This window comes from Saccostrea cucullata, unplaced genomic scaffold, assembly GCF_032062105.1.
Source record: "Saccostrea cucullata isolate Sc308-1 unplaced genomic scaffold, CSIRO_AGI_Scuc_v1 ctg461, whole genome shotgun sequence".
Taxonomy (NCBI): Eukaryota; Metazoa; Mollusca; class Bivalvia; order Ostreida; family Ostreidae; genus Saccostrea; species Saccostrea cuccullata.
This window is the reverse complement of record NW_026927825.1, coordinates 66547-85852: the sequence shown is the minus strand read 5'-3', so window position 1 is coordinate 85852 and position 19306 is coordinate 66547. Positions and strand designations below refer to the sequence as shown.

The 19306-nt window shown below is 33.1% G+C and overlaps 1 protein-coding gene across 1 annotated transcript; it reads right to left on the bottom strand.

The window, feature by feature from the left end:
* Nucleotides 1–7832: 7832 nt before the first annotated feature.
* Nucleotides 7833–17688, bottom strand: LOC134275572 (uncharacterized). The gene is made up of 9 exons (XM_062757840.1): nt 17028–17688; nt 15213–15293; nt 13089–13256; nt 12781–12862; nt 12447–12652; nt 11115–11282; nt 10724–10860; nt 8697–9036; nt 7833–8320 (listed from the first exon to the last, which is right to left on the bottom strand). Exons 1-9 carry the CDS (start codon nt 17686–17688, stop codon nt 8205–8207), a joined length of 1959 nt encoding a protein of 652 aa, XP_062613824.1. The 3' UTR covers nt 7833–8204.
* Between the last annotated feature and the right edge of the window lie 1618 nt (nt 17689–19306).

The window sequence follows — 19306 nt, the reverse complement described above, 5'->3', positions numbered from 1 at the left end:
TCATTCTTTTTTCCATAAATTTCATTCTTTTGAAAGTAAAAAAAAAATCAATATAAAGTCATACAAAAATTTCGAGTGGAATTCGATTTCGTAGAAAATTGTTTACAACCAAATAAAAGAAATTCAATTACCAAAAATTAAATGCATCTAAATGTTGAGTAGAACGCCTCTTTCTTTCATGCAGAAGTTTTGAATACATTCTTCTTCATAGAAATATAAAAGAATTTAAAAAAAACAGATCAGGTTACAAAGGAGCACAATTAATGCCCATCGAAATTCAAACATCGGCAGACTAGAAAAATATTGTCAATGAGCAACTCCAGCTATTCTGGATATCAACTTCAGAGTAACTCTGTCAGAGTAGAATCAGAACATTTCAGCATTTTAGTAAATTTTTATGACAAATCACTAGATAGGAAAAATATTGAGTTTTAAAAAATGAATCTGTTGTCTATGATGTCAAAAAGTGTAGTTTTTAATTTATTACGAGGAATGGTTGTATAACATTTAGAAAAGTCGTACTTTTAGATATTACTAACTTTAGAATCCACATTTGATTGTGACACAGTGCCTCTGAAGTTCATCCTTAATAGCAGTTAATGCTTTTTTCTGTGAGGAGAAAGGACAAGAGCTACAAGTAGATTGTTTGCTAGACCCTACAATTAATCTCTGTTTTGTAATTCAAAATTTTATAAATTCGAGTTATCACTTCTGAACTTAAACAAAACACACAGTCTGACACATTTCTTTCATATGTACATAGTCTACTAGAGAAAGACACCAATGGTAAAAAAAATATCGAAACTAAATAATTTCATCTTTCAATTTAGCTGATATATGTAGAAATATTGACCATTATCACCTAAATATGGAGTCTCCAGTCTTATGATTTGATTCGAATAAGCACATGCTATGTACATCTTTTTCTATGCCCGAGTCGTAAATTAATGATTTCATCTTTCAATTTAGCTTATTAATGTAGACTTATTTACCATTATCACCTAAATATAGAGTTTATATCTCAGATGATTTGATACGAAGAGGCCTATTCTATGTACATGTATCAACATTTTCTAAGGCTGCATGAGTCATCTTTTAGAGGGAATTACAGTGGGAAGAGATGTCCACCTCCAGAATGTAAGAAATGATGTCAAACTCAATATTTTGTGCATTTAAAAGCTGCTGCTTGGAATCTTCATATCCGTTATCCGGTGACAAATATCGCTAAGTGACTACGAGAGCGGATATAGAAGTGATAAAAAAAAATGACGTACAACCGTTATGAAATCTTAAATTATCGAAAGTTATCATCTAACCTTTATGTACTAATAACTCTATCTCTTTCGACTTTTTTCTTGAAATTTCATTCAGATATGTGCAGTACTTCATAAAATATTGAAACTACATTTCGTCTCATCGAACGTCGCTTGACAAGAAGTTGCTGACATCATTATGTCGTTTCTCTTGAACACAGATTTGAAATCAGATGGAACGTAAGAATTACACTTAAAGAATGGATTCACAAAATACATTTGGACAAAGTTGAAATAATTTTAATGCTACAACTCAAAACAAGTCTTTTATAGCAAAATGGTAACAGAGATATATTGAAAAGAAGCATGTAAGAAAAAAATTAGAAACTAAAAACGAGTGCCGAAAAAGTAACGTCAAAACGACTTCGCAAAGATTCCACTTAAGTAAGGCATACTATTTTTCAATCGTTATCTTTCAAATAAGTGAAGAATAGTTAAATCGCTTTAAGATATGTGGGGCATTCTGAATTAGAATTATACAAATTATGAAAAAAGTTATTTTTTATATAGCCCAAAGTCTTTCTTCCCCTAAAAGTTGAACACAACTCGTAAATATTCATAAGCCATATAGGTTTTCCTTTCTACAAAACCAGACCTATGGTATTATTAGTTGCATAGTCTTTTTAGTGACAGGGTTTGTGATGATACCTGGTTAGAAAATTTAACACCTGGGGAGGCGAAGCCGAATCAGATATGACATTTACTAACCAGGTATCATCTCGAACCCTATCACTAAGAAACAATCTAAAAAATTTACCCCACTGATGAAACAATTTTCTTAGTCAAGTGCAGACACTTTGCAAATTTAACCTCGTGAATTCGAATTGTTGGAAGTGTTTCAAAAGAACAATAACTCCAAATCGACCGTGTATTTGTTTTTCAAATGATCATGTATAAGTAATCCACCCCTTCACATGACAGACTTCAACCAGTCGTCAATCAGGATTTCGTCGAAAAATCAACAGAGGTGGGGTGAATGTATACACTTTCCATCCGTTTCATAAACACCTGACCGCTTTCTTGCTACGAATGCGTGCGTGGAATGGACGACACGTGTTTATTATTGTTTTCTTACAATTAAAACCTTACATTTAATGGCAGTTTACGTGTTTTGTGTTTGTTTGTATTCTGAACCGAATTGTGCAAGTTTTGTAAGTTATTTTTCTGGCTAACAAATGTTTTATAATAACTATATAGAAAATACGTCCAATTTCACAGGTAAAGGCTGATTAAACTGAAGTACGTTCAAGTATGTGGCTTATACAGGGGTCAAGTATAATGATAGAATAAAAGAAAATGGCGAACAATCTTCTTTTAGGAAAGATATTAAGCTTAAATGGAAAGAATGCTTGGGGACAGTGATCGATCCCAAAAATCTATAGAAAGCAAACCTCTTTACAGAGCATAAACACGGACACCTACAATTCCATATATGGGTTCAAATGCCTAGAAGAAGTAAGAACTCCGGTCACACAAACCGCCATGAATCCCACGTGTTCATAAATAGACGCAACATCCTAATTTAGGTATAAAAGCAAAGGCCTAACAATTGGTGTTATGAATTAAGTCAAATACGAAGCAATTATTAGTTGTATCTTTTACCAAGGTCATTATAACGACCATGGAAAGACATATGGAGATACCGAACAGCAAGAAGCCTAAAAGTCCATTAAAATAATGCAAATCGGGAACAGAGAAAACGGACCTCAAAAGATATAAGAGGTGTCACGAAGGAGTGATCATCCCCTGTCGACCAGAACCATCCGCCGCAGGCTCGTTGTCATGACTGGGCAAACAGAAAAACTGGTAGACAATTCAGTGTGTAAAGAACGACCTAAGGAAAACGGTCGGCATTCCACTTACTAAAAGATGTTATTTCTAGACAACGTCATTGTGTATTGACCATAAAACTTGCGAAATGCTGACAATGAATGTTGATAATCTTGTTTCCTCACCTTGTTTTTCGATTACTTGTCTCGTTTAAGAAATAGTTCGTTGGTAGAACATGCTCTTACTTTTCGAGTCAACTGTGAAACATAAATCCCATATGCAGGTGATAAGGATTATTGCCACATAACTAAAGGATAAACATTAAATTTTTCCACCTTTATATGCTCTTAAATGCGGGCAATAATGAACAACTCAGTTCGTATGTACATGTACCTGAAGCACATTTGCAGCTCTGTTCTGCAGCCATTAAAATGATAAAGCGAGTGTTTGTGAATAGAGCATTTATTACATTACAAATGCCAAATAAAATGAAAAATTTTACAATTTCAGAATGCAGCAGAAGGTGGGGTGCAAAAAATATCCCACATCTTCAACACAAGAAAATCAGTAATCTGAACAATAATAAAAATGTGCATGGAGGTTTGAGGGGGTGGAGGAGGGTAAAATTTTCAAACCACGTTTTTTGGAGCCAAGTGGTATTATGAATATGGGTTAGGATAATAGCCGTCAATAGAGGGTGCTTGGAAACTATAACCCGGAAAAACCCCTCAAGACCCAAACATTCATACACATTATTAGTAAATCAAAATACAAAAACTTTGAGCATTTAGATCCCATAAATTCCTTTATATACATAAATACACTTTTCATGAAGTTTTGTTGATAGGTAGCAATAAACGACCTAGAATACCCCTGTCTGAAACAGATATGTCTACCAAATTATTTGTTATTCAGGAGTTTACTCAAAGTACGATCAATTTTTCAGCGAGGCATGCTACTAACTAATAAGTTGATGTTACATGGATTTAAACAACTTCATTTAAACTCAGCATTTCGAAATTTTTATGGTGGTTTATGATAACCTTGTTAGCAATATGATCCATCATTTGTTCGTTTTTTGACTAACTTGTTTAATACCAATTGTGAGGGTTTTGCTTTATACTGCACTGAAAACAAAGGGATACATGTATGTCTACCCAACCAATATATAAGGCTCGCGAGGGAGAGAACTGGTCGAAAGGGGATGTTTACTCCTCCTACGCACCTGATATCAATACTTAAATTTCCTCGAGATCCGTGTTTATATTAGTATATTGTATACTTTTTTTTAATTGATCACTCTTCATTACGTATCTTCACCTTTTTATATTATTTCAGATTCACAGGAATATATATAAAGGCGACATGTAAATGGAATTACAAGTAACTATTTAAGCATTGAATTCATATTTTTGGACGTCTTCGGTCCTATAACACACCTGGCCGTGCCGACAAATTGAATACAGCGCGTTAGCGCGGTATGATAATTTGTCGGCACGGCCAGGTGTGTTATATAGGACCGAAGACATCTAAAAATATGAATTCAATGCTTATATTTACATTCTCTAATTGTCCTTCTTCATAATTGCTTATTTCGTTAATCTTAAATGTGAATTTGGCGCCCTTCAAAACTGCCGTGGTTAATAGATGCCGTTTGTGATGTCAAATGATGTTAAATGATGTTGCAAAGTTAAATAACGAGGGAAAAAGTGACAAATTAATTCTTAATGCACATTACGTTAATTTTTACGTTAATTTTCAGGGTTATAGTTTTTCATTAAATTGAAATAAAACATTTTACATTTTGGTGTTCCAAGAGTATTGAAAATGCATATAGTTCCTACAGTGTATTCTAACACGCGGTGACAAGGTTTCGCGCGTGTTATAGAAATTTGAACGTCGTGGATTTCTAATGGATTTCATAAGGAAAATTACACTGAATGTAAATATTTATAAATAAAACGTCGCGGATTTTTCTGAATGTCGAGTTAAAGGCTAAAAGAAGAATCTGTCATCAATTCAGTGTATAAATAATTGACTAACAATAGGTATAAAAAACTTCGTTCAGCATTTGACTCAATGATAAATTGTATATGCTGACAAGGTCATTGTATCGACCATAGAACTTACAAAATGATGACTTCAAACGAGACTGCTGATGTTCTTGTTTCATCATCTTGGTTGTCAAAAATTTACCTCGTTTCAGAAATTGTTCATACGTAGAACATGCTCTTTTGTATCGAATCAACTCCATATGCAGGTGATGAACGTATTATGCTGAATAAGTAAGGGAAGTTGACGATTCTAAAGTTAAAGTCATCACGTTTATCATATAGCTTGGTTGTTAGATTACCATTAATGCCTTTTTCAAGTAAAATATAAAATAAAATACCTGGTCTCCAAAAAACACATAGATATTGTCAATCAGATGTCAACTTTAGAGTACTTGTGTGTACAAGCAGAATGTTTTTAACAAAATAATTTTGCAAATGACCAATGACAAGGTAAATGAATTTACGAGTTCTATTTTTATTTTTTAAAAAAGCAGCTGTCCATTATATCAGAAAGCCTGGACTTTAATTTATCGTGTGGAATGGTTGTGTATAAAGTTGAAAAGTCGTATGTTTTCATCATCAGAGTACTTATATGTAGTATCAGAGTGCTTTTAAAAATCTTTGCTGATGACCAGCCATAAAAAGTGAAAATTTCCGAGTTCCTTTTTTATTGAAGAAGCAGTTTTCTATTATATCAAAGAGCTAAACTTTTAATTTACCGTTCAGTTTATTTAACACAAGGTACCTGACAGATGCCTAATTATGTCCTTTTCTATCTATTATACAGATGAGAGTCATGGGTATACATTTCTCAACTTGTAAAACAAGCTGGTAAACAAAGCCATTGGCTATTGAATGTTTAAATATTCAATCTGCCGTAAAATTCTACTCATGTGTAAAAAATGGAACAAATATGAAGATTTTCTTAGAACACTGACAGTAATCTATTATGGTCTGTGGAAGAGTGAAGAATCTATTTTCCTTTGCATAAAACTGAACAGCCGGAATCGTAGCGAAAGCGCATCTACATCCCTAATTTAGTGTCGAAGATCTCTCTCAAAAGTCTACAAGGTGAACTTTGAATTTTAGTTTGACTTCCTTCAGAACTTTTCTTTGTTTATATTCCAAGATAATAACAGCATACACTCCGATTGTTTACTTAGTTGTCCTCATCAAATCAGCAGTCTCGTTCAAAGTCATCATTTCGTAAGTTCGATGATCGATACAATGACATTGTCAGCAAATACAATTTATCGTTGAGTCAAATGCTGACTGACGTTTTTCATACTAATTATTAGTCCATTATTTGTACACTGAATTGACGACGGATTTTTCCGTTATGTCCCGATCATGACAAGGAGCACACGGCGGGTGTGACCGGTCAGCAGGGGATGCTCACTCCTCGATGGCACCTGATCCCACCTCTGATGTTTCGGAGGTCCGTGTTTGCTCTGCTCCTATTTTGTATTGTTTTATGGAATTTGATATTGAATACTGTTCGTTATCTCCATATCCTTTATTGATTTAAACCTTAATTATCTTGTTAGCAACTATCACAAATTATGCATACAATTGCTAAAATATATTATTCATACAATTTTTTTCATTGTCCATGCACTTAATCTTTCTTTCTCTATTTTTATCCTATGTTATCGATTAAGTACTAGCTTTTGGTTTATCCCAATTTATATTTATTATATAATAGACAAGAATTTACCTTAAAATAAGCACGTATCTCTAAGGCGAAAATTGAGAGAAGAGTTGGGGCAAGTTATAAGTTAATTAAGCAACAATGAATATTGAGATAATCAACATTAACTTTGTGACTACTCTAAGTACAAATTGACATACATATATTATATATTTAATTCATTATTACATGGTTGCAAGTCGACACGTTCTTCATCTTGGTATGTTGGTTAAAAGTATCAATTAAACACAGTTATGTATCGTGTCTACAATTTTTAATACAAAAAATTTGTATAATATGAAGATAGCGAAAAGTTCTAATGCACAAAAGTTCACTTTATTTTAAATAGTGTAATTTTTTAGCAGAGCAAACACGGACCTCTTAAAATATTAAAAGAGGAATTATCAACCCCCTGCCAACCAGTCCTACCCTTCATGTCCTCTTTGACATGTTCTCAAAAAACGTAGTAATTAAGAATGAGAATAAGGATTTGATAATTAATTATGGAATTTGATGTTATTTTCAAAATCGCTAATGTATCGACCATAGAATTTGTCTTCAGAAAGATTTTGGATAAGCTTTTTCTTCCACATTTTTTTTTTACCAGTAGCCAACTGTCTTTTAGAAATTGTTTGTACATGTACATGAATTAAACATGCTCTTGTGTGTGGTATCGACAGTCATAAAGATTGATTGTTAGTATTCCATAATTGTCTTTCTTTAATAAAATATTCAAATTTAAAACTGCTGCTTCACACATTGTTGTGTTTTTATGTCCTGTTCGATTGGATAAACATTGTATCGAGTCAACGTTCTGAATTGCAGAGTACATTATTATTACAACAACATTGTAAAAGAATTTGCGTTAATTCAGCTAATAAGTTTAAATCCTTTACATTTAAAACTTCTTTAAATTTTGTAAAAAATCTTGTAAACAGAAATAATTGTGTTTTCATTTCCATTGTAACTATTTTACAATATACAAAATAGTACAAAATAAGCTAGTAAAGAATATAAAAAAGTTTTTTCTTGATCAATTTAACAGTGACATTATAATCATTCATTATTTGGTTGATACTAATCGATAAATGGTTTAAGCTTGGCTTATAACTAGTTATTTACAACATATTATAACCTCATTCCTTAATACCCCGTACTACATACAGCATCACATTGTTACTTTGTAATGTCATATTGTAAAACTCAGTATATCATACTGTAAATCATGTATCATATTGCAATATTATTCCATATATAAAATTGTGAAATAAAATGAAATATCTTTTTTTTTCACAACTTTATATTTCATGAACAATTGTGAAATATAATGAAATGTATTTTCATTTTTCTCACAGTTTCACATTTCATGAACAACCATCATCCATTCACACCTTGCTTCACCAGAAAAAAAGACTCGATGAGCAGAACACAGGCGCATACGAACATGACTGTAATGGGGAGAAGACTGGCGATAATCGACGTCATGAACCAAGCTGGAAAGCAAAAGATAAGTTTAAAGAACCATACCGCTAAAATAAAGTGGTATATTAATGCAATTACAGTGTAGAAAAGACTTGATGTTAAAAATATGCATGTGCCTTGAAGATTTACATGTATATCTCTTTCTGAAAGAAATGTCCTTTTCAAGAAAATTGTGTCATTCGTTTGTCAGAATTATGATGTGAAGCGATCAAATCATGTACCAACACTGACCATTTTACATTATAATTATTGTTAAATGTTCCTCATCAATACTTAAATAATTAGTTTTATCAAATTGATGTTAATTTCAATATTTTGCATAACGTACTTGAATTCTTAGATATGACACCTTGACATACAAGTATTTAGAAATTTGATTTTACTTACAAGGAGGTGTATATATTTCATTTTCTTTGACCTCTAACACGTCAATCTTCAGAATTCCCTTCACCGTGCCATATCCGTCCTCACAACACACAGTTAACATATAAGAATTAACGTCCCTATAGGCAAATATAGGTTTTTCTTGTGTAAATAATATAAACTGCGTCCCATTGATAAGTTTAATTTCAAAATTAGCTGTCTGAGGTCGGACACTTTCCAGTGTACAACATACAGGGTCAGGCGGCACCGTGGGGTCAAACACTGCCACCTTATAAACCTCGGCACTTCCTCCCTGAGTTTCCAGCACTGATATTTCTCTTGGAAAATTCGTTATAATCGGTGGCTGAAATATCAACAAATATTCTTTTATTTCAAACATTTTTTGAGCCCATGTGGTAAAAATATTTTACCGGGGTATTATAAAACATTTATACGATATTTATTTGCAAATACTAATTCAAGCTTAATAAATCCACTTAATCATTTTTGTTCTCGTATCAATTCAGTATAAAAAACAATAAGTGGACCATCTCATTGATATAAAAAAGGTTAAATTTTTATTCTTATTTTGGAAATTATATACACTAATTAAACAATTTTTTTAAAACCCCACACATAACATTTCATTTAATTAAGGAATCACTGTCTAGTTTTGAGAGTATGTCAGGGACATCAACAATAGTGGGAAACATGGGGGTAATTTAAGCATAACGGGCTTCGCCCGTTATGCTAAAATTATCCCATGTTTCCCACTATTGTTGATGTCCCTGGCATACTCTCAAAACTAGACAGTGATTCCTTATATTTCCATTTTTACTTGAAATAACCATCTTAAAATAAATCGAAATACCGTCTAATTGAGTAGATTTGAAATGCACAAGGCCCCATGACGTCAAATTTTACTATAAAAAAAAAATAGTCCCAAAAAACACGAAACAAATTTATTGATTATTTAGTTACCGTAGTCAAATATCAACATTTATCAAATAAACAACAAAAGAATTTTAAATTATGATCAAAGTGATCTTGTTAACTTTAATTATATATGTGACCTAGATTTAGGTTGTCGGAAGCACGAACATATACCGTATAGCGGGTTTTCTTGGCGGGTGTAAAATTTGGCGTTATGCGAGCTCAAACGTATGCCAATAATTTTGGCGTATTTATTTTAGCTGACACAGAGTTTCAGCGGTTTGCAGATTAACACTTAGATGAGTATTGACTATTTTTAGCGATTAAAATTTTAGCGGGCTATCATCAAAACGCCAAAATAAGCTAAAATTAGCACCCCGCTAAAATAACCCGCTATACGGTATAAGCACTATGTCACTTCTCCGCCGCCATATTGAATGCAATGTTGCAGTTGATGAAACGGGAGTTGGTCAGCATGGTCAGGAAACCGATTTGTATGGATGTTAAAATAACAGAAGAAGTTGAGTTGCGTAAGAAGTTGGGTGGTAATGACTAAGGGACGATGTCAGTATCAGATGATGGAGTACGTGCAGATCCATGTGGCAATGTCAATTTCTCCACGTGGCTGTTTACCAGGAAGTGGAGTTCTCGGTCTCGCGAGGCCTCGGTGATAGTGGACAGCGTTGCGCTAGTGACTTGCTTTCGAGCCGAAGATAATTCATTATTTATTTTGTTTGTTAAAAAGATATATCATATCAAATTACGTAGTAAACAATTAAACAAAACATCTATTTTTTCTTTAGCAGATTTATACGCCAGTGATATACATGCAGGTTGACACCTGACCTTTCAGTAATAGAGAAATATACATACCACAGGGTATTACCATGAAATTAACAAGATTCACTTTTGTAGTGTTTATCATAGAGAAAACAATTGGAAATGGAAATATAAAAAGATAAAGGACTGCATTTATGCTCAAAGTCCATTAATACAACACAAGTTGGGAGTAGAGTATAAAAGGGCCTCAGAGTTGGAATCAGGTGCCATAGGGGCGTGAGCATCCCCTGCCTATACATTACCATATGTAGGCGATAATCTTTCTGAGATTAACTTACGCCATTGAAAGTTTCCACACTAAAGGTGGTTGTGGCAGTATTTCTGCAAGTATCAACCACTCTCAAGGTTGCTAGGTACCCGGCCATTCCTTGAGGACTCTCCGAAGGTTCCAGCTGTTTCCCTACCTGTGTAAAACCTAAAGTAAAAAAGATGTACGCAGATTTACTTTTGTGTTGAAAAAAAAATTCTTTTAGTTTTAGTCGCAGATTCTGTCAAATCAAACAAAGCATTTGTAAACACTACACCGATACATGTAAGAGGTCATCGTTATCATTTTTCCTAATCTTTACTATTTGCAACCTTATAGTCGCATGAAGGAAAACATTTCCCCTCACATAAATTTAAGTTCATATTTGTATGAGTTTAAAAAATATTTAAGGAAGATCATACTGAATGATTCATTCAGATCTATGTAATTGTTCTTGGAGACCCAGGAATATGTCACGTTCTCCTTGTAGTCCTGTCCCAGGACAGCAAAGGAAGCGAAACTGGTTCCTATCGGCCAATGGTCAGCCGCTGATGTCAGGTAAAATGATTCCTCGAAAGAGATCACCGTATCTACAAACATTTTATAAAAAATTCTCTGATTAAATTCTGAATAATTTACTTAAAACTAGAGCTGGGTATCGCGACTGAAAAATCGTATCGCGATATATTGCAATATTATATTTTGTATTGCAATATATCACAATATAATTTTTTAAAATAAATTTTGCTTTTTGTCAATGTCAAATGAAAACACAAACTCAAATTACATGTTTTTCGAGTTGATATTGCAACCTCCTAGTCGCGTTGTGTCGGCGCAAGTGGCAAGCCAAGTTTTTTGTGGCACAACTTGACAAATAAAGTTGTAATATTCAGATTAGGCTTTAACATGAAGGGCTTTCATGTAACAGTTGTCTCTTCGTTTCCGACAGAGATATGTCTCTCGTTTCTGACCACACTTCACGTCGCTTGCCGCCATATTTTACCTTGAAAAGGGCAAATAACTCTTTTTATAACAATTTATAGCATATCGAACCCCAACCGGTATTCACAAAAAAATACCGCGATACGTATTGTGAAGAAAAAAATCGGGATACACCGGTTAACCGGTAATATCGCACAGCACTACTTAAAACCGTTTTTAATGAAACGAAAATAAGTAATGAAAGGAACAATAAGCTATAATTGCCATTATTATTGTTTAATACGTGTTAATTTTTATATGATGATTCTTCCACAGATAAATATTTACATACAGAATTTTTTATACTGAACGTTTTAAATTATAAACTGTACCATTCTAGCACTACTTATAAACGTCAATAGCAGTTTAAATTATTTATTCAATCATATAAAGATGATGCTTTAAAAAAGTCAAGATATTTGTATTCAACGATGTTAAACGTGTTGAACTACGAACAATATCATTTCGTGCAATATCCCGCATATCGCGGGGTTGTTCCTCGTATCCTATACCCGCAAAGTAAGTTTTTTGTTTTTTTCATATTTTCAAAATGTTAGCAAATGAACCTTTTCTGCATACTTAAAAATCATGGATAACAATTTGCTCAAGCATATACCATTCTTCAAACTAAAATATATTTTTCTCTGTAAATCACTATGTTCGCAAACTTTTTTCTTCAACCGTGTATATCATAATCTGATGACTGGAATATGCTGCGTTTGAATTTTTTTTATGAAATTTATTAAAATAAAGCCACTATATATGTTTCTTACTATTATTAGCGTAGATTTTGAGAGTGTATCCACGATTTATTAATTTTTCGACTGCCGTTGAATTTGGAAACTGTTCTGACCAATCAAATTGCATGTATTCATAAGGGTCTTCAATGAGCTGTGTTCTATATGTGTTCTGTGGGCAGTATCTATCGGTCAAATAATCACAGGCCTGGTACGATATGATGTTCTTCGTTTTCGAGCGCCTGTAAAATAAAATGATGATTAATTATAAGAATTGTACTATATTGTTAAGTCATACACAAACTTTCATCTTAAATTAGTACTTGTATGTTAAAAATCTTTGTGAAAAAAAAATGTGAAAAAAACATGCCATCCGATCCTATCCCCTGCCACTATCGCAATGCGTTCTTCTTCAGGAACAGTGTAATTCAAAGATTTTCCAAGATCGGTATCTAAAACAGAAGAAGTCGTGGAATGCGTTTATCAAAGTCAGAATGACAATCTACGTGTATGTTTTCAAATGTTATATTGAGTACTACGTGCTCAAGATTTGAACAACAAATAATGAATACCTCTTTGCAAAATCAATATTAAAACAATCAGTAAGATTTTGAAAATACTTAATGCAGAATTTTGCATAAAAAGTTCCTCCATTCTACAAATCTTATTTTCACTCACCTAAAACCTCCACTTCCTGTATAGCTTTGAGTTCATATGTTGTTCCTGATTTAAGGGACCAAACCATAAACTGGACGATTCCTGCTTTACAAGGATAAAACTCCCAGGCTGATATTATTCCACAACAATTTATCTCAAATAAGGGGTCCTGTAGCAGGAACATCATCCCTGTAAAGGCAACGATATAATAGCCAGTGCTCGAACTTAATCGCTTTATCTAGAATTATAAATCTCTTTCCTTATTCTTATTTGGCCATAGACACAAGCCTTGTCATGTGTCTCTTGACAATTCAAATATAAAATAAAGAACGTTGATTGGGGAAAAACCGGTCTCTAACAAGTACTGTCTATTGGACCAGTTTTTCCCAATGAACTTACATGTAGTAATGTACAATATAAAGGAAATAAGTATAGAGTTAAGCAACAATTATAAAAGTTCTTCATGGTGTTAAAAACTAAACACAGGAATGATGAAAATCATCCACATCAATGCTAGGTCTTTTCCTCTGTTTCATTACTTGTTTTGGAGTGGTTGTATATCTTGATTTCAAGTTTTTTTGTAATATTTATCCAGCTATATATTCGCGAGTACTTTACTGGCTGTTCAATAAATAATGCCCTGACCTCTTTGACATACAACATAGAAATCATATGACATTAATCTTGTCTTTCTCTAATACTGAATCTTTAAGGAATTGATGGTAATTTGTGTGACCACTTTTCATCACACATGTGTAGTTTTATTGTGAGAAGCTGGAAAGCAAGGGCTATTCGAGACACTGCATTAAAAATGAATGGTAAAGAATCAGTAAACTAGAGTGAAATTAAACGCCTCGGTAAAGTTGCTGTAAAACTTGATAAGAATCCCAAAAGGAATATTCAATGAAATATGTGGAATTTTACAGCAACTAATGTTTTAAAGATACATGAATAGGTGGATTTCAATGAACAAAAATGATATAATGGGCATCAAATTTGGGTACCGTCCTTGGCGACAAGGACGTACAACAACCAATGTATTGTTTGCCAAAAGTCAACAAATTATCACTGATGACGTTTGATTGACTTTAAGACACATCGCAGATTTGACAGGCATCATTTTGGGGAAAGTTCACACCGTTTTAAAGAAACATTTGACAGTAAAAAGGCTTAGTACTAAATGGTCACAATTTGTTTTGAAAAATGAATGAAAACGACAGCGTGTAAGAATATCTAAACCATTATTTTAAAAAATCAAAAATTAGTTATCCACGTTTGTCTGAAATTCAAATAGATAATGAAACTTGAATCCATTGCTTTAAATCCTCAAAACAAATTTACAATAAGATGTACTTGACAAAAACAGCAAAGGTCTTAGAAGAGCAAAGAATTGCAAGAGAACAAAGACTATTTTATATGCCATTTTCTTAGATATTAGTGGTCATGTTGTTCAAATTCTTATTCGGGGAGGCAGTTCAATTTCTGGAGAAGTCTAGAATTCAATATTTTTGCAAAAAGATCGAAAGGTTTATGAGAGGAAGGAACCAGAATCAGGAATCCACTACATTAAAATCTTTCTTCATGAAAGCGTCCAAACCCACACGCCATGAAGAGTAAAGGAGTTTTGGGGATAACAAAAAGTTACTAGTAATTTTTTTTTTCACACCAACACTATTCGCCAGACCTTTCCCCCTTTGACTTGTTTAATTTTCCAAACTTGAAAAAAACACCTGTTAGAAAGAAGAAACAAGTACAGGAAATCATAGGATCTGTCATATTCCAATATACGAAGGGCCATACTCAAAAATGTGTTCTAAAAGTAATCAGAAATTGGATAAAAATGTTATGGACATGTATTTTAATTAAAAGAGAATATCCAAGGGATATCATTAAGACTAAATTATTGAAAAGCGTTTTCTGTTTCTTTCCAAGCACCGAGGACGTTATTTATTGAACAGCCCTCGTATTATTTAGATTTATAAAATGAATTGGTGTTTTAACCGTACAAAAAAGACCAAAACCCAAAAACTTTTCTTTGTAATTGAATGTAAAAAAACTGTTAACAAATATGAATAAGATTATATGTTATTTATAATTAATTAAGATTTCAAGTAATTAATAGTTAATTAAGATTAGCTGTCTGACCTTCGTCCTCTTCGCACGTCTCTGTAGTCGGTGTAGCAACAGCCGGATCCTCAAAGTATAAAAGTGGCACCGAAAAACAATCTGAAATATTAAAAGAATAATATCAAATGAATAAAAAATGAGCCTTCTCTGTGTCATTTGAAGCAATATACCTTCATCACCTCCATACGGAGTTTATATATCTCAGTTGAATCGATACGCAAAAACATGCTCTACGTATGAACAATTTCTAAAACGAGGTAAATTGCATGGTTCAGGTAAATTATTGACAAACAAGTTGATGAAACAAGAGTTTCAGAGGTCTCGTTTAACTCATCATTTCGTAAGTTCTATGGTCGACACAAGCTAGGACCTTGTCAGCAAATACAATTTATCATTGAGTCAATTGCTGACTGACGTTTTTCTTACTAATTGTTAGTCCATTATTAATACACTAAACTGACGACAGATTTTTCCGTTATTCCCGTTCATGACAAGGAGCACACGGCGGGTGTGACCAGCGATAGGGGTTGTTCACTCCTCCATGGCACCTGATCCCATCTCTGTTGTGTTGGAGCTCCTTGTTTGCTCTGCTCCTATTTTGTACTGTTTTATGGACTTTTGATCTTGAATATTATTCGTTATCTCCATATGTTTCATAACTAGTGTAAAATGATGTTTCTGAGAGTATCATTTTATTATGTTTTGATTAAGGAAAAAAAAAAATGTTTGGTGTATATTAAAAAAACGAAAATAAATGAAAGTAAATATACAGTGAAACCTATCTAATCCGAGATACAGTAGGAGAAGAATTTTGATTCGGGATAGAGAGGGTATGGAATTGCACAGTGTAAAGAACATGGAAAATAGTAAAATTGAAAATAAATTTAAGGTCGGAATGCACTTATTACGAATTGCACAAGTGTCGGATTATAGCAGCTTTCAAAGTATAATGAATCAACTCGACATTTAGGTATATCAACGACGTATTGTTAATTAAAGATGGTTATTTCAATTCTTATATCGATATGATATATCCCGATGAGTTCATCTGCTTCATATTTATTTAGATATTTGACTTGAAAAAGACGTTGATAATTATCTACAACCAAGCTTTATGACAAACGAGATGACTTTTCAATCGTTATTCCCTTACTTATTTTATGCAGCAATACACCTTCACCACCTGCATACGGTGTTTATATCTCTTAGTTGATTCGATACGAAAGACTATGTTCTATGTATGAACACTTTTTAAAACGGGGTAAACTATTGACAAACAAGTTTATGAAACAAGAATATCAGCAGTCTCGTTTAAAATCATCATTTGTTAAATTCTATGATCGATACAATTGCATTGTCGCAGATACAATTTATCATTAAAATAAAATGCCGACTGACGTTTTTCATACTAATTGTAAGACCATAATAGACAAACTCATTTGTCGACGGATTTTTCCATTTCCCGGTCGTGACAAGGAGCACACGCGGGTGTGACCGGTCGGCAAGGGATGCTCACTCCCCCCTTGGCACCTCTGATGTTTTGGGGGTCCATGTTTGCTCTGCTCCTATTTTGTATTGTTTATGGAGTTTTATGTCTTGAATACTGTTCGTTATCTCCATATGTTTCACTCCATATACTTCGTAACTATTAATTCTCTTCTTTTTTTAAATGTCATAGGCACTAGTTTACCATTCTATTCTAAGGATAAGTTTGTGCAATATAAAGAAAAAGAAAGAGAAATCAATAAATCGATCTACACTATATGTCACTGTTCACGAAAGTTTACAGGTGTATATATGCCCTACAATGCCCTCGTTAATTTTCTCACTTACAATATTTTCCAATGGCTGGATCAACAAGTGGACATCCGCTAAATAACTCCCACAATTTCTGAGCATGCTCAACCGTGTTCAGAGCCTGAAAGCTGGATCCAGTGTAATATTTTCCATCCGATCCCACGGACTGTGAAAGTATACTTTGGGTTTGCGCTAACTTGACACCAATCGCCCAAATATAATTATCTCCATCCACCCTGATATCAAGTCCCTTACTATACGGGTCATCATCGGGAAATATATAATCACTTGTGTATATATAGTAGTTAGGGGCGTCTGGTCTATCTCCTTCACCTGGCAAAAATACAGAAACAAAAGCTTTGTCTAGACCTTTTTCTGAGTAGTCAGTGTCATTTTCATACATTGTCTTTCTTCTGTCTGTTGGAATGCCCAAGATGCCGTTCATAATGTCTGATTTGGTTGTGTATTCCACAAGGTTGAAGCGTACCTTTGCTCCTGTGTTGTAAGTTACTGCCCCCACACGGATTCCGTTGTCAGGATCTATGTACATTTCATTCACAAATTTAGCCAGCATTTCTTTCTGATAGTTCCACTCACTTGGGACTATCATCTCTCCTGTGCTATAAGATTCCTCCATAATGAACACAATATCTGCTCGTTCATTTGGACGGCACCATGAATCTGTAAGGTAAATCATAATGTCATTTTGGGGACATTTCAAATTTATTAAGATATAATTCTTCTGTGAAAACTGAACAAAACTGAAGATTTTAGTCAACAACATTTATTTCTTGAAATGGCTACTGAAAATAGGCACCTCGACTTTATTGTGATATTTTGTTAAAGACATTCTTCATTGGTCGTTCTTTAATTCCTCAAAATAATTGCTGATAACTTGAGTAAAAGGAAGTTATAAGCCAATATAGTAAAGATCTCTTCATTTAAAGACAAAAGGTATGAAAGGTATTCAAATTTATTAAAAGTCCTTATCCGTTTCAGCACAGGCCTTAATTTTCGTTTGTAGTTTAAACTTTTTTATCGCTATATCCACATTTCGGTTCATTGCCCATCGTTCTGTTATCAATTCTTAACGTCGTAAACAGAAGAGAGATTACAATTACATAATGTAATCTTTTCCTGCATATTTGTTCTGTGTTCTTGTTTTGTGTAGTTCTCTGTGATAATAACGCAATTCTTTAAGGAATTCCGGGTGTATCCTCTTGACTTGTTAGGTTTTAAAACTTTTTGTTCAAAATTTTTCACATCACGAAAACAAAATTGTCGATTTTTCCACAAATATCTAAATCTGTAATAGATTTTCTGAAAATAATTTTACTGAAGTAAATTTATCGAATGCTATTTTAATTATATATAATAATAAAAACTTTTAAGTTTCAAGCACTGTTTTGTTCTCATCAAAGCTTTGATTCCTTTTTCAATATCTTAAAGATGTTTGAAATCCTTTATGCAATAGTGCCATTTACATATATATAATTAGTTTGCTTACCAACCTTACCTAAATACGGAATGTTATGTTATTTAAAACAAAATATCGTTTCAGTTCATTTCCTAGAATTCAAATCTAGTCATTATTGCTAAATTATATCATAATTATCTGAATTTGACATTAAGATTAAAATGTGCAATAAAATAAAATTATTCATGATTACAGATTGCTACAGAAGGTTGGTTTTAAACAAATATTAAAATTATCTATTATTCCTCTTTTGCAATTTATATATATTTTTCACTTTTGTTTCAAATTTACAAATACTGATGTCTGAGTCAAATTTAATAAGTTTTAAATACATACCCGCTAAGCCAAAGACGGAGATGAAAACAAATATAATTATCATCTTCAGTTCAAATTCACTCAAATCTTTAACACAGTCATTTCATATAATAATTCCAGTGATCGTAATACCCTGTCAACATGGTTAACACCTTACTAATATTCAATAACTTGGGTCGTTCTGTTCAAATTAAATGTCAGGTGTTGCAACAAGGTAGTCTTTTTTAAAAGATGACATATTTTAAAATCACGGTTATCGGGGGTAATGCATCAATTAATCAATTATTACAATACGTCAACTTAGCTTTGTCATAATGGGTCGATATAAATTTCAGAGACAAGCGTGATCAGAGAAGTTCATAATACCTGTTGGTCATAAAAGGAACTAAATATTTTGATTTCTGAAGCATTGCAAATTGTAAGGTTTGTGATGAGGAACACGTTTTTTTTTAACTAGTAGCCATGCAGTCATTACCAACGGCTATGAGTATATCGTTTCATGCTATCAGGTCATGAAAAAATA